Below are 21,727 nucleotides of genomic sequence, written 5' to 3'. Positions count from 1 at the left end.
ACAGCTGAGTTTATCTTGTGTATTTCGCAATTTTTCCCAAAAACCAAAGGAGTGATGAATCCCAGGGTTATTTCAACCACATTAAACAAAAACAGCATATATCCAGAAGAGTTTGTTTTTTAGATCAGAAAATGACCTGACCATCCGGACTGAAACCTTGCAAACCTTTACAAATGTAGCTCCTACATATACCTATCTAGATAACTAACAGAGGGTGTAATGCATTTGCTCTGCCGCCTAATCCCAAAAAGGCTCATTTTCATGATCACAGTGTAGACCAAGAACAAGGAAAATGGTACTGAAAATAATAAACGCCATCATCATTATCACACTTCACTGTTTTATTATGACAGTTCTAATTATACGTTCAGTGTAAGTTTCTTCTGGCCCAAATACATACAGCAACCCTGAGTCTAAAAGTTCAGTTCAAAAAAAAGGGAGGGGAGAAGAGGATTAAAAAAAAACAAAACAAAACAAAATAGAAAAAAACAACTCTAAAACAAAGCACACCACTCACATAGAAAAATTACACACATGTCCCCAACTTACAATTATAGGAATTTTCTCTTTGGGTTTTGCTAGCTGCTTTGCCAACAGATACTGTTCCATTCCAGGTTTTGCAAATCCAGGAAATCTAACAATAAAATGAAGTGAAAAGTTTATTCCTTATTATCTTTCATTTGACATATGCAGAATTACCAGCCATTATGGAAAAAAGAACCCTAAGTATTTCTCAAGTATAGATGAGAACTAATGTGAATTACTTTAACAACAATATGATCTGAAAAAAACAGAAAACTTTTAGTTACTGACATCCAGCTTTTTCTTTTGTATATGTGTGTAATATGGGACCCTTTTTCCAGAGCAAAGTGCTATTTGTGCTCTGCAGTCCATCAAAGCAAACCTAATAGGAAGACACAAAGTAACATCTGTCACTCCCCTGCAGCCCACCATCTCTGAAAATACACACACACACAGAGATGCTCATGCACCTGAGATTTCATATTATGATAAGTAAATCCTCTGAAAGAATGATGAACAGCAGATTTATGAGTTATCTCAAATAATTTATCTCAAATCATTTATCATTTATCTTTAGAAAGAAATCTGCACAAAAGTCACTGTAATGTCCTTGAAGGCTTATAAAAAGCTTTACAAAAAGCAAACTGTGGTGCTCTTTCTAATTAGGAAGATAACTAACCCTCAAAGTATTGCCAGCCTACTGCCTGCTTGCAGAAACATAAGGACTTACTTCATAGATAGACAAATAACACTCTTAAATAAGTCATTTTTGTGGGTTTACAACAAGTAGATGCCACAACACTGCAGAGTTACTCTTGCAACAATGGACAAAAAACCCACTGATGAAAAATAGTCATAAAGAGACAGTTGATATTAGTTACATATACAAGGAACCATTATTCTGAAAATTTTTCCATTCTGCTTTTATCCACTTAGAGATTACTACACAGTAGATCTCAGAGTAAAAACAGTTTTAAAAAACAAACATTAAGTTGTAACATAAGATAATGCTATTATAGCCCTGATAAAGTTTGAGGCTAATGTAAGATTTTTATATAATAATCAAACTTTCTATGGCTGAAGAACCAACTTGGATGATACACACTAAAGCAGAACCTTTTCCCACTGGAAACTCAAATTGCTCAGGAACTCTGGGGCAGCATCTTTGATCAGTCTCTACTGCATGGACAAGACATCCATCACCTTTCATTCTCATTAAGAACAGAAACAGTCAAAGAGGTAAATTTTAAAGACCAGTAGGTCCAGAAGTTCAGACATTGTGAAAGGGTCCTTTGCCTGTATAACACCTCAAAAAATACAGCTGTCATGTACTTTCAAGCTTTCATGGATCTGTGTCCTCTGATTGCTCATAGAGTATGCCAAATTACAAATCCATCTTCTCTTCTAACCCAAAACTGTAACATTTACATTGCATATTTCAAGAAGGTTGAATGTCACACATTTACACATCTCGACAAATTCCAATCCTCTTCAGTATATATACATTCCCCCTGCATTTTCAATTACTTGTTAAGTGGTAACTTCATAGCAGCTGCACGAGAATTTCCACGCTGGACCCCCCCAGCCTCTGATGCCTCAGTTTCCTTGTAACCAAGGTAAGACGGTGAAGCTGATTTTGGTTCATCCCAGTCATCATCCCAATCATCGTCATCGGCAGCTGCTGAAGTAGAGGAGGGGGCAAGGGGATAGGGAAAAGGAGAAAGTTAAATAATTTCTCTTCAAAAGTACCACCAGGTACTTCATATAAATAATCAACTAGGCAAATATATTAAGATCTATTTCAGCCTTCTGTTTTATGATTCCCCCTCAACTATCAGTGTCCCCACCAAACACAACCTGCAAAGCAGTATACTAGAAACCCACTGAGGGAGAGTGAGAGAAAAAAAATAAGAAAGAAAAAATGATGGTGTTTTAAGATTAATCCAATAGGTTCCATTTTCACAGACTCCAGGTTAGCATTCCCCAGTTATGGGTTCACCTCTTAATTTAGGCTTTTACTACAAAAAGTAGAGAAGCCTTCTGAAAGATTAGTCACTTATTTAAATTAAATATTTAAGAGACTACTTCTTCACAAGCCTGAGGGCAAAAATTCAAGGGTGTTTAAATTTCCAGTTATGCAAGCTGAACAACATGCCTGAGAATAGATCATGTGTGCACAAGGTTTTGGTTTGCCAGATTTCCATGTAAGTTTCACGTGTCTGTTCTGATCTGATTTCACAAAAATATATATTTCATTTTTAAAAACACTTATTTTAGTGTCCAGATTACCCATGTGGCAATGTGCTACTAGGAAACTGGTTTTGGTTTGTTTTTTAAATAAACCATGTTCTGTAGTTATGAAAGATTAAATAATTCTTACCTCTACTGTCCACCTACTCTAATTTATTAAAAAAATAAGAGCATTATTAGCACACCTGGTCCTTGATAAGCCTGTGGATGACCAAATGCTGCTGCTGCCTCCCAGTTATTTGGAGCAATGTTTCTCTGGCCAGCTGCACTTTCAGGTTTTGTCGCCCAGCTGTCAATAGCATTTCCATTATCCCAGTTCCCAGACTTCCCAGCATTCCAGCTGGGCCAAGGATCATTGGCAATGCTTGCCTACATCATAAAGAAAAAAGTAAAGAAGCAATTGCTGAAAAAACGAGCAACAACCATGTACTTTCCTCCTGAAGTCTTTGATCTCCTGGTGATAGGCTATGAGTTTGCATTTAGCACTTCCCTTGTTTGATTTAGGAGCAGCTGTCAAATCTTTTGTTTCCAGGTACACAACTCTTTCATGCAGCAAGCACCTGGAAAAACTGACCAGCTTTCCAGCAATGTAACGCCAATACATACTAACAAGAGTGTTTCTCCTCAGGGAAATTAACCTGTCTGTTGCAACAGTGTTAGGAAGCAATCTTAGGTGGTAATTATTTTATTCTGACACCATAAGTATGGTATATGTGAACTATTAATTACCTAAAGCCATGGACTAATTAGAACATTTAAAACAGGAACTCAGAAGTCAAGGATTAGGTTTTTGCAAATATTTAATCAAACTCATATTAGTTGCTTTACTAAAAGCAAATTACAAACTGCCCACCAACATCATCACTATTGATATGACAATTAGGGAGTTAAGGTCAACAACCTGCTGAGCTTCCCTGTCAGAGCTTAACTTGCTCACAGTGAAGATGAGGGAAGGAAACATCTGCCAGGGAACAGCCTGGCATTTCCTTGGAGACCTACTCTCTCAGCATAAACTTGTCATGAAGGTAATCAGATATACCCATCTGCTGATGCTGTTGTGGAGGTGGAAACCTTAGTGATAAAGAGTGTAGAGCGCACATGCCTCTTAACTACTGCATCAGTTTGTCAAGTTCATCTGCCAGTTAAATTGGATTAATAGCTTAGCATCCTGCTCAGCACCTTGCTTTGAAAAAGCATTGACTAGTTAAGTGCAGTCTACTTCAGACACTTAGTACAGAGACCTGTTGGCAGAAAGAAAAAAATTGCACACATATCAAAACCTACATACCCAAAATATAAGAGGAAGAAAGAGTAGAAGGGGAAAGAAGGCAAACAAAGCCAAGAAGGCTTGTCTCGTTCAGCAGAGGGACAAACTGCGTTTTGTAAAAGGAAGACTCAAATCCTAAAGAAGTTAATGCATTATTTTTATCATGAAGCAGCATATCAAAGAAGAGATGCCTAATATAAATTAATTGCTACTAGACTATAACATTTATATGTATCTCAGAACATTTGCCGGAACAGAAAATTTAAGAACTCCCACTAAAAGCCAAATTATTACCTGTAAAGATATTGAATAAGTTTGTTTCTTACAGAAAAAAGGTACAGCTACTCCACATCCCATTTTTCTCCACTAAACATTCTCTCCTCTCATTTCAACTTTGATATACTACTTAGGAATAAGAACTCTCACTGCAGTTTTTCAGATTTCACAGACATGATCTAACCTAAAGACTTGAAAATTATGCTGGTATCATATAACACCTGTTCTTTAGGCTCATAATCGCCAGGATCTGGAAATTAGGACCAAGCCCCTGGGGAAAAAAAAATCACCATTCAGAAGACTCATAAGAGACAGTGGGTCTCTAGGAACCGATATAGAGAGAGAGATTATGTGGACAGCTTCTGTATTGACACTTGGGGGACTTTTTTTTTTTTTTAAGGATGAAACAGATGCAAAAACACTACCCTGTATTGAGCAATATCATTGAGGTCTACCAAATTCTCAGATAGCTGATACACAGGGCTACTCTCAAAAAACTTACAAAGAAGCTGGTAGCTTATACCACTCTGCTCTCTCCCTATGATGTTCACCTGACATGAGTTTATGTAAGGTGAAATAACCCTACATGGCATTAGTCAGAGTTCATTATCTTTGCTAAATAAAAACACATGCACTGGGGCCCAACCCCACAGAAAAGCATGTTTGCTTCTAATGTAACTTAGAGTACCTAGAAAAGAATAGTTTGCATAATACTAATTTGCCTATACTTCCGCAATATATGGTGTGCTGATCACTAGCAAATGAAAGCCCAGAAGTGGGATGATTGCCAGAAGACTGAGTAAAGTTTTCCTCGTCTCTGTAGTAGTTCATGTGAAATCCGTTACATGAGTAGGTGGCAAAGAAACCTTAAAATCTGCTGCAAAACAAGGGGGAGGCAATAATATTAACACTCGGTACACTACTAAAGAATGAGTGTCAAGAGCAATCAAACTTGCAGATAGTTGCTGATCTACTTGCAGAAGATGCTGTACAGCAAGGGGAAATGTATTACTTAAATTGCACTCTCAGACATCTTATCTCTGTGTATCTCTATGGAAACACTATTCAAATCAGAAAATTTTACTTCTGAGGTGTCCAAGAAAGCTCTGGGATAAGATCTTGCCCTTAGGTGTATTGCCCACAAGCTATAAAAGGGGTGGAGTAGGCTACTCCCTCTCAGTTCCTTTCAGCCAAAGGGTCCACATTTCTTTCTGAGGCACTGGGGAAGAGGAGCAAGAAGGTAAGAGATGGGTTAGGAATCTATATATACAGACAATAATTTTCAAAGAGCACTTACAGGACTCCTTTCAACTTTCTTGGGATGTTTGCCTACACACTGTGGACACTCCTAACTGGTAGTCAACAATCAGTAAACATGGAGAAGGGTTTAGGAATCAGGTCTATTATCCTCAAGGCATCATGGAGGACCAAATAAAGACACATCAATTATTAAAAGGGTAATCTCAGCTCCAGTCAGCACTTCCGTGGATTTCAGCAGCTGACAATGCCATACAAGAAGCCATTTATGTGGCCTGACTCTGGTTGAATAAACCCTAATTAAACCAGCCAGTATTTTGCAAGTGATTAGATCACATGTTCTTACACCTTTAGTTTTTCATAACTAAAATTGATAATCCTCTGATTATCACAAAAAATGTGAACAGTCTTTGCAAGAAACTGATGTTTAATAGTCAGTATAATTTGATACAACACCCCTAATATGCAAGTATGCAAGCAATCTCAAATGCAAGCACACAGGAAGTGCCATATCACACAACTAAGACACTAAATCAGCCTTCAAATGAAGCATTGCATCTCTTCATTCCCAAAGGTAACATCAAACAAGTACATTGAGTATAAATTCAAGAATAAACTCCCAAAAGGCAGTTGATTTTCCCTTTTGTAGATACTATGGACTTGCTCACTTCTACTGTTCTAGAAGAAAAAACAAGACAGAAAGGCTATGTGAGGAATGGACAACAGAGGGAACCACTGATGAGTATTTTAAGAGTCTTGCACTAAGGCCAGATTCAAAACATACAGAAGCAGATCATTACTGGTGGGGGGCTAGGGGATGGGAAGAGAAGTCTATATCTAATAATAGTTGAATGAGAAGAAATTCCACCAAACAGAAAAATACTCAGTTTAGGAGTGGAATATCTGTATCTTTACCAAATAAATCATTAATTATATAGGAGAAGTGACATATTTGCTATTTTCCAGAGAATCCAAAGCTATAGACAGTAAAACTAAGGTAAAGTGCTGAGGTACCTCTCTGCCCTGGCTAAAAATCTTTATTTGATTTCTTGGCTAACTAAGTTGTTCCTGGCAGACTCCTTCCTTATATTAATGTGTGCTCCTGATGGATAAATGATCCATTCTACCCCTGAGGGACAAAAGCCAAAACAAAAACGATGCTTAGATGCTAAAACTAATTTAAGAAATTAAAACTACCTAGATAACTGTGCCATCAAAAATAATGACCTTCAACTGTAAGAAATACACCTTGAAATGTACTCAGAGACAGAAGCCATGCTGAAGCAGTGAATAGAGAAAGTAAGTCTGATCAGATCAAGGGACGTTCCAGACAGCCAAAGCTGCAATGTGAAGTGTTATGCTCTTGAAGGGGGATTTAAAAGAGACAGACGGTACAGAGCAATGGCAGAAAACACAGGAAAAGTCACAGTGGCTCAGCCAAATAGCTCACAGGAATGAACATACCTCTCCAGTTTTATAGCTGCCTTAGTTACCTGCATGGAAACAAAGCCTTAGGCATACTCAGACATTACACTAAACTTAAATTCTTTGTCTAACAGTCTCTAATAGACATATTTAAAAAAAAAAAAAAAAAAAAGGTAAATTAATTTATAGATAGTCACTCTCACAATCAAGTGTTTTTCTCCAGGAAGAAAGACAAAGGGCTAAAAGCCCATATTAGCAGATAACTGAAGTAGCTGCCATACCTATGATATTTTATGGCTAAGCTTTCTTAAAGGTAAATCATTATCTTAGCATTGTGGTGCAGGACATTTCTTCCAATTCTGAAGGAAGGCCCTCTTTCCTGTAGTACAACCTAAAAACATACACATTCTTAAAGAAATCCTCTAGGAAAAGCAAAAGTGGAGATGGGCTAGATTTTAAAGGACACCTTAAGGACTCATACTAGCATGTTCCTGTGGATAAATACATGAAAGCAACATGGGAGAGGACCTCTAGAAGCAGCTGACAAGGAGGCAGTGGTAGTGCTGTCCTAGGAATCCATTTGTTCCTCAGCCACTCCTGTCATCTCACTTCCTTCCAGAGGAAACCACCATCCAGCACCTCCACCCGCAGCCTCACTGCCCCCTTCATAACTTAGCCCCTGCAAAGGAGATGGGCTTTGCCTGCTCACAGATCACACAAAGCCAAGGCACACCCGCACTCCTTGCTTTCAGCAGGAAATAAACCTAAACCACCAGTGGACAAATCAGGTTACTACCCCGAAGAGCAGAGTGGTTAGTTTTTTATTCTTTTCTGACTTCCAATCCTATTTCCTTACCTGTAAGGTTATTCGCAGCCAAAGTTGACTAGGGGCTTCATTTGCTTGTGCACAGTGCAGGTACAGGATTTCTGTTTATCAACTCTTTATTCAGCTCAAAAAAGTATGAAATGTTCTTTTAGAAAAATACATAATTTAGACTTGAGAAAATAATACTCAGTGATGGGACAAGGAGAGGCAAAACACATTGTCACCCTCACTGGTTAAAGGAAATTACTTTTTTTGAAATTAAAGTCTGCTTAGTTTCAAATGTCAGACACTAAAAATCCTATATATATTTATTCAATGGAGCTCAAGTCATTTCTTTATATCTCTGCCTTCTCTTGATTTGATTTCAATCCCTAATGGCTCCTTCTTGAAACACAGATGAGAAATTTCAGACAGTTTTCCAAGTACCAATCACAGCAATGCCAGAAAGAGAAGAAAGGCTCCCTGTTTCTCTCTGATGTTCTCTAGACATCCCAGGATCAGGCTACAAAAATTAAATAAGGCTTTATCCTTCCTTTTTTGGGAAAAGCACTCCCTATTTCTGTTTGGAAACAGAGGACAGAGGTTACCCTTGTCGCCTTCTTTTTGGAGGAGGAGAAGTTGAAGAGTATTATTGGCTAAGGTTTTTTAGCTTACCACTTTCAATTGCAAATGCCCGTGATTCCACTTTAAAGTAAGTGCTCAGTGAATAGTGAACAAAAAAATTAAAATCAGGAGACTAGATACTGCAGTAAGCCCCCTGCTGAGCTAAAGGCGATTGTGCAACACTTGCATGCCACCTGCTACTGTAAGTGTGCAAGCAAGTAGAAATGCTCATGAGAGGGCTGACAAGATTGTCACCATGATCAAGTTAAAACATTCTTTCTATAGTCAATGCCAAACTAATAGATCACAAGTTATGATCCCATGAAATAAGAAGCCAAATGAAAAAAAAAAAAAAGGTAATGCAGGATCCTGGGGAAGAATAACTATGGATACCAGTACAGGCTGGGGGCTAACCTGCTGGAAAGTAGCTCAGTGGAGAAGGACCTGGGGGTCCTGGTAGACAACAAGTTGCCTCTGTTGTGAGGAAAGGCTGAGGGAGCTGGGCCTGTTCAGCCCTGAGAAGACACAATGCAGATGGGGCCTCATCAATGCCTATAAGTATCTGAAGGGAGGAGTGGCAGGAGGACGGAGGCAGGCTCTTCTCAGTGGTGCCAAGCAATAGGACAAGAGGCAACGGGCCGAAACTGATGCAAAAGAAGTTCCATCAAAGCATGAGAAAGAAATTCATTACTGCACAGGTAACTAAGCACTGGAACAGGTTGCCCAGAGACGCTGTGGAGTCTCTCTCACTGGAGGTATTCAAGAACCATCTAGACACAATCCTGAGCCGTGTGTTCTAGGATGACCCTGCTTGAGCAGGGACTTTGGACCAGATGACCCACTATGGTAGCTCCCAAACTGACCCATTCTGTGTTCCTGTGAATTGTACAAGGAAAAAGGCATGCCAAGACTCTAAATTGTGGAAAACTATTTCAATAATCAGATTTTACCTCAGGGTATGGTGCAGATGAAGGTGAGGAGTGATCACAGTAGTACAGCAGTTTACCAGCTTCCTGCCTGAGCCTTTGCATTTCACTGGGTCACCCACAAAAAAGCTCAAGACAACTCTATAACTGGAATTGGTATAATCATTGTCATATGTTGGATGGTTATTTTTAAATATGTGAATGTGATTCATTTCGAAGGAAGCAAGCCACTGTTTGCAGTACTGTAGAGAAGCCATTGCCTTGTACTTAAACAAGAATTGGTCAGAAATTCCTGTTACAGGTCTGAATGCAATATTGTGATTGAGATGGGGGAGGGGCAAAAGTTGCTTTCAAATTACACTTTTCAATATAGGATGTTACACTGTCATTATCTGTAACAGGAACTAGAAGCTGCAAACGTAATTGTAATAGTGAACCTACCCGCATATTTTTAAAGATAATTTAACATACTGGTTTAACAAGATAAACTGGACTAAACCAAATATGAGTGAGTTACATTTCCCATGGCAACACTTCTACTTTAATAAACACACAGAATTGTCAAAGTATGGAAATGCTGTTAAAGGAATGCAATAACATGAATTTCAAAATTTGCACACAAGTAGAATAGTGCACTCTTAACAGCAGTGTTAATGTTTATTTGCTTCAATCTCAGCATTTATTGCTGCTCATCGCAGTTCGGGGAAGGGAAGTAGGGAGAGGGTGTTACTGTATGCAAATTTAACAATGTCATTTTGCCTTTTCAGCACTAAGTTGCAGAAAATTTAAAAGATATTAAGTAAAACTATGGAAATAGCTTCCTTAGTGTCTTTCTTATGCATGTTCAACAACTTGTGTCTACATGCAAGGCAACTTCAGTTGCCTCAGCTTCTGCACATCAAATTATATGCTTCCACTACTATTTATTCACCCTGTCTGTACATAAGTCCCACAGTTTTCCGAAGGGAAAGGATTTTCTACACATAAAAATGCATTTATCTTATTTTTCTTCTGAGAGAGAAACTATGCCAAGTGATTTCACAGTTACAACTGGATAAAACAGTACAAACATGAGAGGCTTCTGTTAGCCGCTTCCTCTATCTACTGATGGGGCCTTACTGCTCTGCCCAAAACATAACTAAGAACAGAAAACATGTGGATTCTCTAAGGTCAACAGCAATTAACTGAAAAATATGCAATTCACAAAACCACGAACTCTCAGGATACTTATTTCACCCCGAACTAAGAGATGTACAGTCATGTTCATACAGAAAACAGACTTGGCAGTGATTGAAGAATCAGTATCAAGAAAAGGGAACAAACTCTTCTACAAACGCAACTTACAGTTAGCTACAAGAACTATTTTTGTATCTTAAAATACAGGGAAGCCACATCTACAGCTCTTACGTCAACATAGCCGATGATGCACTTCCACTCTGAAACAGACAGGCAGTACTCCAATCCATTTTCATTTATAAGTTTTTAATACTAGCTTTCTATTCTGCAGAGATGGGGGGGGGAAAAAGAAGAAAAAAAAATGGCTAGACTGAGTCTTAGAGGGAAGGGAGGAGAAGCCATACAAACTAAAATATACAATATAGTAAAATTTATAGTATTTCTATCCTATGTTCAAACTTGTATGTTACACAGATTGTAAACAGCTGGACTACATTATGGCTAATTATACATACAGCCTGCTTGCTTATAGACCACTGTACAGATAGCATTTTAACCTAGCTTGGGCCAATATGGCTGTAGCAAAATCTAAATAATTCAGATAATATATATGGCCAGTCTTCGCGAGCGAAGATCCGGGGAAGGTCTTTCCACCTTCCAGCCTGCGCATTGGATTTTTTAGGTGAGACACAGTGTGCGCGGAACTGAGCCCACCCTTTAATCCTAAGGTTCATCTGCCGGGGCCAAGCGAGCTTGGACGGTGGCAGTGAGGTCCTTAGGACGTAGGTGGGTTGCCTTTAAGGGCTAACGAGCCCCACCTGCCCGGGAGTGGCCCTGACCGGGAATCGAACCCTGGTCTCCGCGGTGATAGCGCGGCGCCTTTACCACTAGACCACCAGAAAGCTGATGCTTGTTCACAACTTTTAAAGCATTTTAAGTTAGATAAATGAAAAACCACCACAAGTTATGATACAGAATGGGGAGAGATATAATTGCTATTAAAACAGAATCTTCTGAACTTGCAACATGAGCAAAATGAATGCAAGTACCTCTGTGATTTGAGAAGATATACTATTCTTGACCGCAACAAAAAAAACCCAAACTAACCCAGTTGGAGGAGACAATTCAGAATGAATTTTACGTTAATGATTGTATTTCCATACATAGTAAAATTATGAAGGATTCAAATGCCACCAGCCTAAAACCTCTTAGTCAACTGCAATGAGAAACACTATGCGAAAGTGTGGATATCCATTATTGCTACTGCCCCTGGAAGAAACTCAGCATCAAAGAAATACTACAAGAGGAAAAACTTCCATTCATTTTTCATCAAAAATGACAAATTTTGTACTCAGTGTATTTTTCAGGTTCACTTGGTTTTACCTGACAAAATTTATTTTCATTTCAGTGCCATTATTGCCAGTATTATTCCAATATCAGAAGAGTTTACAGGTAAATTATTTTACTATTTATATGCAATTCTAACAAATAGAAAAAAACATAGTGTTGATACACTTACTCACTGGCTGTTCCAGATGACAGTCTAAAATTAGCACCCTGCATTGCCGCTCAGAGGAATAGTGGACTGACAGAGAGGAAAGATTTCTCATTCCCTCTGCTTCCTCTACTTGAGGGTTACCAGGTCAAAACAAGATGAGACCCACACAAAAGCCTAGGAACAGCCTCCATCTTTGGCAACTAAGGCTTCCTTAACTTGTATTTTCTTGAATAATTTTTAAAAGCTTTTTTGACAATAAAACACAAATGTTACGGGCAGATGCAGCATTAAATTCTCTTATCTGCTTATCTTCTTCTGAGTGTAAAAATAGTCACCTTGAGTCAATTTTTTTCCTCATTTTGTGTTTGATTAGCTTCATTGCTTCCTCTGATTGCTTTCCTGTCCCCAGTATCTCTTTACAGGTATGTCTCTTCAGCTGCAAGCTTTACCAAAGCAGCCATTGCTGGGACACCACTGATGCAAGGAATGAGCTGGAGAGTGAACTGCCAAGAGTCAGGCAGAATTCTTGTCTTCTCCTTAAGATGTATGTCCGTGCCACTTTTCTACTGTCACTTTACATCTGTGCAAACCCAGGTAAGGTACACTACGAAAGTGTTGCTGTGGTTATTAAAGGCTTTCTTAGTGAAGAAAAGGAAGGAAAAGCAACTGCTTTTCATTATTGCTCATTAATTACTTTTCAGGAGATTATTTACTGAACAACAACAAAACAACTTCTTAGGAAAAGACAGTCAGGGAGTAGGGCAGTGTTTGAGTCAATGATGTTTTCTTAACATCAAAAAGTTACAGTTTCCAGAGAAGGAAATCAAAAGCCTCTTGTTTACCTGGAAAGCAAAAAGGAATGGGGGACAAAGGAGGAAGAGATATTCAAGTGATGGTATTTGTCTTCCCAAGTAGTACTTATGCATGATGAAGCCCTGCTTTCCTGGTGATGGCTGAACACCTGCCTGCCCATGGGAAGTAGTGAATTAATTTCTTATTTTGCTTTGTTTGCATGCACAGCTTTTGCTTTACCTATTAAGCTGCCATTATCTCAACCCATGAGTTCCCACATTTTTATCCTTTTGATTCTCTTCCCCATCCCATTGAGAGGGGAATAAGCAAGCTGCTGAGGGGGTTGAGCTGCCTACTAGGGTTAAAACACACCACTGTGGCTTAACTGGTCTCTTAAAAATTGAAATCAAAAAAGCACTACACTCACATTTCAAATCAGCCAGATCCATTATTTTTAATAAAGCTTGGTACTGAAAGACTACACAACAACCTGTGGGTTTTTTCCGCTTACTATTAGAAGAATGGAAGGAATTCTAAGAATTAAAACATCTGACTTATTGAAATTGGGGAGTTGGAGCATCGTGTAACTATGCATATGTTAGAGTGACGTAGTGTTTACAGAAAGGAATTTCTTCAATACAGTAGTAGTAAGAAAAATCGTAAAACTTCCTGTTTATTTGGAATTGCTTTTACAAAGACTTCTTGGAATAAACTTTCAACCCCCGGTGTTACTATAACATATAAGATACCACAAAATGTCAGCATTTAGGAATACTGCTATTTCTTACACAGTCTACCAGAATAATCCATTTACGAACACTTTAGTTTCCACTACTGTGCCACCTCCAGCATCAATTCCCTTTACATTGACACATAATTTGTCAGGCTTTTTTCATTCTCCATAGCCTGACCATGGGTTTCATTTAACATTAAAAGCTTTGTCTATTGACCTACTCGATTATTAAAACACTTGAAAAGGCTATGGCAATTGCTTGCAACTGTGCATCAGAACACAGATCAATCCCAAGTGCCTCAGTGAACTCTTGTTACACAGTGTAAGTGTTATCATAACCAAATGCAGCATTATACATCTAGGAAGAAGGGTCATACCCTCAAAGTAGAAGATTGTATTCTCATTAGCAGTGGCTCTAAAAGAGGTGTCAGTATGCAGGGGATGAGCAGCTCCGTATAACCTGCTGACACAGTATTACAGGAACCAATGCAATCTTTACATATCAGGTGTTTCCACACCTGCAGAGCAATGTCACACCTGTTTGACACCATGCAAAGTACACAGGAGCAATGCACCTGTTTTACAGACAAGTCACAAGATCAAAGTGACTGCAGAAGAAAGCTTGCTTTCTTCCTGAGAGCAGGAAAAAAAGGTGTCTTAATGAGACAGACAGGATAAACAGATAGAATTTCTTCATTAAGAAGACAATTAGCCATAGAATTTTTGCAGAGAAAAAATACCTTGCACTAGAGAGCTCTCTGACCTGGGAGAAACGCCTAAGAGCCAAAAATGGAAGCCCAACTGCCTAGTGTACAAATTAAATTCCCACTAGCAATAAGCCACTAAAAAAAAACCTATCAGATATATTTCAGAAGTCAAAAAACCCCAGTCTTTAATTCAAGATCTAGAGTTTTTCTAGAAAATATATCTAACCATACAGCAGTTATTGAACTCAGTTACAGAAAAAAAGACTTAAGAAAAGAAAATAACTTATGACGTAAATCCTGACCACACAACAGGATGGTTCATGCTATAAAAAAACCAACAACAACAAAATCAGGAAACTGAAGGCCCAAAGACACTAGGCCTGAAGAAATCTGATTCCCCTCCATGTTGCATGGCCTTGACTGCATCCAGGTGCACGGTCTCTTCCTCTCTCTCTCCTATTAATGTCAGCCATACAGTTTTACTATAATGCACTGTGGTACACGAGTTCTACCAGCTGTTTGACATAGTATTTGAAGGATAACTGAGAGGAATAGGACACTTAAAGGAGTAGGGCACTGATGCAGATAAGACAAGCTGTTTGCCTGAAGTTGCTCCTTTCCAAAACTTACTATGGAAAGGCCTGCAATTTGTATGTATTATAGGCACAGTATACAGTTGACCCTGTGTAAACAACATTGCAAAGTGAGCATATTTTCAACCGTTTTGCTCCTCTAGAAATGTAACTTCCAAGACTAGATTGCCATGGTAATTCTCTATTATTTAGAATATAATAAATACCTCTATTCTAACCTTTCCCTCTACACAGGCAAGAGCTTTTTTCTCCCCTTCTACAAGCACAATTACCTTGTGTTAAGCACAGAACAAACTGTGCCAGGTACCTCTAGCACCATTCAAAATATTCTGTTTATTTATTAGTAAGTAATCCTTCCTACATCAAATTAGTTACATGTTTCTCTTTGAGAAACAGTATTCAGATTTGACAGAAGTAGCTACTGCAAATATCACAAGCTTCCCCAAAAGTAAAGTTTTACTAGAAACTCTACAGCAAGAAAAATGGGATAAGGATAAGAGACAGCACCGAAAAAAGGAGGTTTCTCCACTCTACACTCAAATTCCTGTAAATTTTGCTGAGGGAAAACTAACCTGTAAGCAATACTTTTGGCTCAGTCTGACATGAGAAATTCATGAGGTAGTTCAAAGTTCTGTGTTTAGCCTTACATATTAACTGGGCATCAATTAAAAAAAAGTTTTATATGTTGAGACAGTCACAGTGAGTTTTGGAGCTCTCTAGTGAGAACATGTGATCACAGAATAACAATCCTGGCATTGTCCAGCTGAATGCAAGGAAGCACAAATCAAACACTTTATAGTTAATGAACTATTCCATTCACTGCCACACAAAAATGCCCCATATACTGTTTCCAAAAGATCTCACTTCATGTCAAAGTCCTGTAGTGCAATTAAGAAAACTGATATTTAACTGACCTACAAACCAGGTGTGTCCCCCCAGCTGTTACAATAAGTAAAACATTTCCTTTCCAACACAAAAGACCTTTACGTATTGCTTTGGAAAAAAAGCAGTTTTTGTTCTTCTGTTGACCTCTGGACTTCCAAATGTTTAACTTCCTACATCTGGGGCACGCAGCAGTCATAGACTGCAATAAACAGTTTGTATTTAAGATAATGTATGTGCTCAGATATCTCACCTGAAACTAAATGTTTGCTGTTTAATGAACTGATACACCAGGCAAAAAGCTATGAAGAGAGGAATTAAAAACCCCACAAAAACATTCTTGCAGCAAAACATAAGTCAGTCTCTTCTCCAACTGATTGGGGACAATGAATAAATTTGCTTCATCTTTTTTAATCCAAGAAAAAACTCTTAAACTCTGAAAGAAATATGTTCTGAGATTAGTTCATGGGTTTGATGCCTATAGGGGCCATTCACTTTAGAGCTGGACTCAATGATCCTTGTGGGTCCCTTCCAACTCAGAATATTCTGTCAAATCTCTGACATCCATTCACTCTGGCTGCTGATGTATAAGCCACCCAATCGTATTAGACATAAATTTACTAAGAGTGCACTTACACTTTACAGAGACTGAAGTAGTCACAGGTTTATATCATTGCAGACTGGAAAGAATAAAAATGCTCCATTTCTGAAATTGTTAAGACTACTACAGTTTCCAGCAGTGACAGTATCTGAGCAGTCACACACATCATTAATATTCAACAAAAGTGTTCCCTAATGAAAACGCAATTACTTTATTGAGTACTTTTATGAGGGTTCACAAATATGGTACTGCAAGCAATTACATCAACAAACTTTCCATGCCCACTGTCCCTGAAAAACTGTGAGACATACCTGATTACTTCTTTTTGCAGCAGAGTTGGTCTGAGCAGTATTTAAAGAAAGGGAATCAAAAAAGGCTTGGTCAGCTAATGAGTTACCACAGCTAATGCCGTCTTTTGCACCTTCACTTATAATCTGGAATGGAAAAGGATGTAAAAGATTTTTCATGCTTCCATTAATCAAATTGCACTTTATCATATATAATCATCCTAACGTTCATATCACTGGATATTAAAATGATTGCATATAACCTTTTTGAATACAAATTCAATAGACCTTTATACAAAGAAACTGATGTGGTATTCTGAAAGATTTACTTCCACAACAGATGGAACTGGTTTACATTGTAACTGTAACACACAAGATTGTTGTGGCAGTGGACAACTATCTGTAAGTTCCCTAGGGATTAAAAAGGTTGTTAACAATACTGCTTGGAGACTGGGAACTCAATACTCAGAGGGTTGAATTTGGGACAGTAAGTTTGAAGAGCCAAAATCTACTAGACCATGAGATAACCAAATGAGTAAAAACACAAGGCCATGTGAGCATAGTCCTGCTTTCCCCCTCCCTTCCCCTCTACTTGTTTTTTTAAATAAACACAGCACTGGTGAAGGAAGAGAGGCATGTGGCTTAAGAGGTTGCCAGTGTCTTCACCTTACTGGCAAGCTGCAGACATACAGACACAGGGCCCTCGAACTGTGAACCAGGTTCCAGTCTTTGCACTGAGATCCCCATTCCATCCCCAACCCAATACCACTAGTCTTCAAACAAAAAACAGATCAATGCACACTGAAGAGACAGCAAAGGCCCTCAATAAGAAGACAAGTTGAGTGGTCTCTGGGCTTGTGATCCCATGTCCTGAGCCCTAAAACTGAGACTATTCCAAAGATTTATGAGCATGTGGCAAATCTGCCACAGCAACACCAGTGCAAACTTGCATTACTCCTTTCACTTCCATATTTGTATCTTCAACATGAAAAGAAAACGATTTTTGGATTATGATTCAAAACAGCTCATGTTCTGCAGATCACCAGTATTTACTGCAGACAACTTCCTGTTGCATTTCTTGGGCAACTACTAAGAAGCACAGCAGCTTTGGATGGCATGTTTGAACTGGTCTCAAAAGCCAGTTACAGCTGCAAAAATACTATTATATATTCCAAGCTTTAACACTGATAGTTTTATGTTTGAGCATTTCAGTGTGATTAGCAAACCAGAGGATGGTCTTCTTAGTAGTTCTGCTTTTTCAGTGCAGAGTAGTGTAGTTACTTACCTCAACATAATCTGTTGGAACGAGTCCTCTCTCGCCTTGGCTGTTTTTTCCTTCTAACCAGCCTCCACCAACATCCTAGAAGAAGTAATACAGAAATAATTTTGCTAGGCGGATCCCACAGCTTGCTTCAAACAGCTCAGGAGAAAGCACTGTCTTGCTGTCAAATGCAATGTTCAAAACACAGTTATGACTGTATAACCGTGAACAAACTCGCTTAAAGCTGCTGAAGCAGCAGATACTCATTTAAACAGAACACAGACTGTGCTGGTTTCACACAGCTATTGTGGACTTTAGATTTTAACAAGCATGAGAGGAAAAAAAGGTTGATTTTTCAGCACTTTTCATCATTTATGAAACCACAGTCAATTGTCTGGAAACACTTCATAAAAACAGACCTATTAGTATGTCAATTTCAAAGCATTAATTTTAAAATAGACCATAAAGAAAGAAGACTCAAAGAATTAAGCTACTGGTAATATCTGTAAAAATCTCTGCTTCACTTATTGAAGGTGCAGAGATGTACGATGTGTGAGAGCTATTACCTGCAAAAATATTAAGGTTATTCTCAAGATTAAAAGAGCCACATGCCATATAAGATCTGGAGACACTCTTTCTACTTCACATCTATTTTCAGAGGCAGATCTCATGCTATGAGTTAAAAAAGAACTAACACAGTTCAGCTCTGATCTCAGTGGGCCATCCTGATATTGTTTGGCTTTTTAAAACACATGTTCTACATACACTAAGAAACCTCTGCAGACCTTTTCAGTTAAGCACAGTTAATTCAGGACAATATTACCTGGAATAACCCAGTTCTGTTTTAAATCAAACTGTTTAAGGAACATATCTCAAGCTAGCTCACAGGTGAAAATTGGAACCACATATGCTAGACAGCAATTACTGAATTTTAGGTTTTCTCAATTTGCTTTTTAATGGATGTATTTGTTTATTCACAGTTTTGTTCTTTCATTTGGAAATTTTATGTAATCCTGCACACAGGAGAACTCCGTTTATGTATTCAAGAATTTAAACAGTAAAGATCAGTTATTGAAACAACAACTTTCATTTACTTTTCACTCAAGAACACGGCAATAATTAGACATCTCACATTATAAATTCAATTAGCTTGGTTAAACTGCAAGAGCAATGACATCTTGATCCAGAAGTCATATTTGCACTGCTATACTTAAAAGCAATCTTCAGTGGACTTGCATGACTTATCCTATTGCTGTCTAAATTCATCATATCACAAAGGATCAAGATCCTTTGTGGCAATCTATCATGGACAGTGTAAAATAAAGTGTAACTTGGTTTTAAATATACTGCCTTAAGTCACAGATGTCTTTTCAGTGAGAACTAGCTTAAAAGTTGTGAACTATTTATTTATATTTAGTCCTACTTTTTTGAAATGTCATTAAACTCCTGAACTCATTTAAAATGTAACCTCTGCCACAGCACAGCACACTATCGAAGAGGGTGCCAATCCTACTAAATATCTCCTTCAGATATTTAAGATCAGTGGAACTAAAAATAATAAGAATGACACATGACTAGGCTCTCCAAAGAATTAATTTGTTCTGCAGAATCCATGCTTACTACACAAGATAAATAAAACTTGGCTTCAAAATAGGGTGATTTTTTTTTGTATGTGTGTTAAAAGGAAAGCCTATTTGCTAAACCATATCACTACACAAAAATCAAAAGCAGAATAAATCAACATCTCGTTACCAAGGGTAAGAATTATATAGAATAAAAGTGCACTCAAATTCAAAATGTACACATAAATAAAGGGTCGGTGTTCAAAATTACTATTCATTTAACAAACACCTGATAGTGTTATCAATAGTATTTTCACCACTTCTTCCCTGTACCTTATCCGTATTTCTTTAATTATGAAAGAATACGCATATTTAGTAACAATTTTTTGTATCAAGTTCTTCAACAAGCTTGGAATGCTGAAGTAATTGATTAAGAAAATCAAAATCTAGAAGGGAGCTGGCATGTCACATTTAAATGAAAGTGGCAACCACCTGAAAGATTATTACACCCAAAATGTGGAACATTAGGCACACGAAAAGAGATTCATTCAAATGTAAAGGTTATCACCATCATTAGCTCCTTCTTCTTCCTTGGCACTCTGCTCTGTTTAGAAGGAAACAAAGCTGAGCACATTCTTAAGTGTGTGGGTACAATTTGAGAATCCCACCTCCTCCATGAGTGCTCACTGCATTTGTTTCCATGAAGTTATTAGAAAATTCTTTGCATTCAGTTTATTTACTCATTCTTCAAGGAAGGGTAGCCACGGCTTCAGATGTCACCTAGCACCATTTTTCTTCTGTCTGCTAGAAGTAGGTCAGGAAAGTGCACTGAAGGCCTGATTCCATCTCGGTTTTCTTACCGGGTTGGTAATTGTGATGATCTCTCCTTCACTGACTGTCAGCTCGTTGTTTCCAGGCTCAGCAGCAAAATCATACATAACACGAGCCTGTATGTGAAAAAGAATATAACAGTGAGCTTTCCAGCTTATTTAGAAGATTTCACAAAGGAAGTATCAGCACAACTTATTCTTAACTAACAGAAATAGTAAGTGGGGTCAGGCTGAAAGTACAAAGAGCAACTCAGCACGCAGGATGCTAACATTTCCTAGATTTGAACTCCAAACTGAACAGTAACAAAAACTTTACAAGATAAAAATCTCATGTGGAGCTTGTTGGAGGTAATTTACCATAAGGATTCACAGTTCAAGGCTGGCTGCTCTCTGCCATGTCCAGAACTATCTGTACAACATTTTCCAGGGGAAGAAGGAAAGGCTTCTAACTTTAGCAAACAATACAGTTTTTTTTTCCCTACAAGACATATTCCAACTCCAATTTGGATAAAGGGAACTGTTTCATAGAGCAAGCAATTCAGAAAAAGAAAAAACTGCAGATGTAACTAATCACTGCTGTACATAAAAAGTAATATGTCAAATTATGTTTTGAGACTAAATGGGAGGAACTATGCAAATGCACAAGCAATCAGTCAGAGTAGGCCTGTTACATGCTGGCATGGGGGGAAAGGAAAAACAAAACTAACCTAATTTTTAAGTGTTTAGATGCACAAAGGCTTTGCTGTGTACTGACTCTGCTACTACACTACATAAAGAAATGTTACTTTTGAAACACTGACAAAGTTGTCAACATCTAAAGAATGTTTCTGCTTCTTCATACCAAGAATTGTGACATGACCTAAGATTATATTTCCAAACATCTTTTCATTGTCTTCTATTAAATTCCTTTTTGATCTAAAAAGTAGAGGAAGCCCTGAGGAATTAAAAAGGGACTATATTTACTTTCTCACAAACTATTGAAGTGGATGCAGAGAGAAACTATATTTATTTTCCCCATGGAAAAACAAGATCTAGAGTTAAATTTTTAACTTTCCATTTAAACTGGTATATTAGAAAACTTTTAAACCTGGCTCTTTATCTGAGTTTCTCTTCCCTTTAGATAAAACTCATTACAGTAGTAGAATTTATAAAAGATTTATTATTTACACCTCAAGTCTTTATGTAAGCAGATTCCTGAGAAGTAGTTAATACATTATTTTATCCAATTGATGCCAATGGTGGGGTATCTAAGAGAAGCAAAAGGGAAAGCTAGACTACCGGTCAGGAAAGGCAGACAGAAAAAGTACAGATTTTCACAGACAGTGCTGACCTACAAGAAAAATATCAAACTCAGTGTAGACTGCATCATAGGCCTTATGATATAAGGTCATACAGGATTTAATGCAGCAGAAAATTTACTTCAGGAAACACACCAACTTCCCTAGTGCTTCCC

At 38.0% G+C, this 21,727-nt stretch overlaps 1 protein-coding gene across 2 annotated transcripts in view; it reads right to left on the bottom strand.

The window, feature by feature from the left end:
• SNX9 (sorting nexin 9) overlaps positions 1-21,727 on the bottom strand; it is a 60,210-nt gene that overhangs the window by 20,514 nt on the left and 17,969 nt on the right. The window contains exons 2-7 of one of the 2 annotated variants that reach the window (XM_050316213.1): positions 20,305-20,391; positions 17,907-17,981; positions 16,646-16,768; positions 2,958-3,141; positions 2,050-2,200; positions 550-634 (exon numbers count right to left, since the gene is read on the bottom strand). In XM_050316213.1, coding sequence (XP_050172170.1) covers positions 550-634; positions 2,050-2,200; positions 2,958-3,141; positions 16,646-16,768; positions 17,907-17,981; positions 20,305-20,391 — 705 coding nt within the window. Of the gene's footprint in view, positions 1-549; positions 635-2,049; positions 2,204-2,957; positions 3,142-16,645; positions 16,769-17,906; positions 17,982-20,304; positions 20,392-21,727 lie in introns of both variants that reach the window. The other variant, XM_050316212.1, reaches the window with a different exon arrangement.

Source organism: Myiozetetes cayanensis, unplaced genomic scaffold (genome assembly GCF_022539395.1).
Source record: "Myiozetetes cayanensis isolate MyiCay16 unplaced genomic scaffold, myiCay2020 scf2-11, whole genome shotgun sequence".
Taxonomy (NCBI): Eukaryota; Metazoa; Chordata; class Aves; order Passeriformes; family Tyrannidae; genus Myiozetetes; species Myiozetetes cayanensis.
Note: the sequence above shows the minus strand (reverse complement) of the source record. Positions and strands in the feature narration are given on the sequence as shown.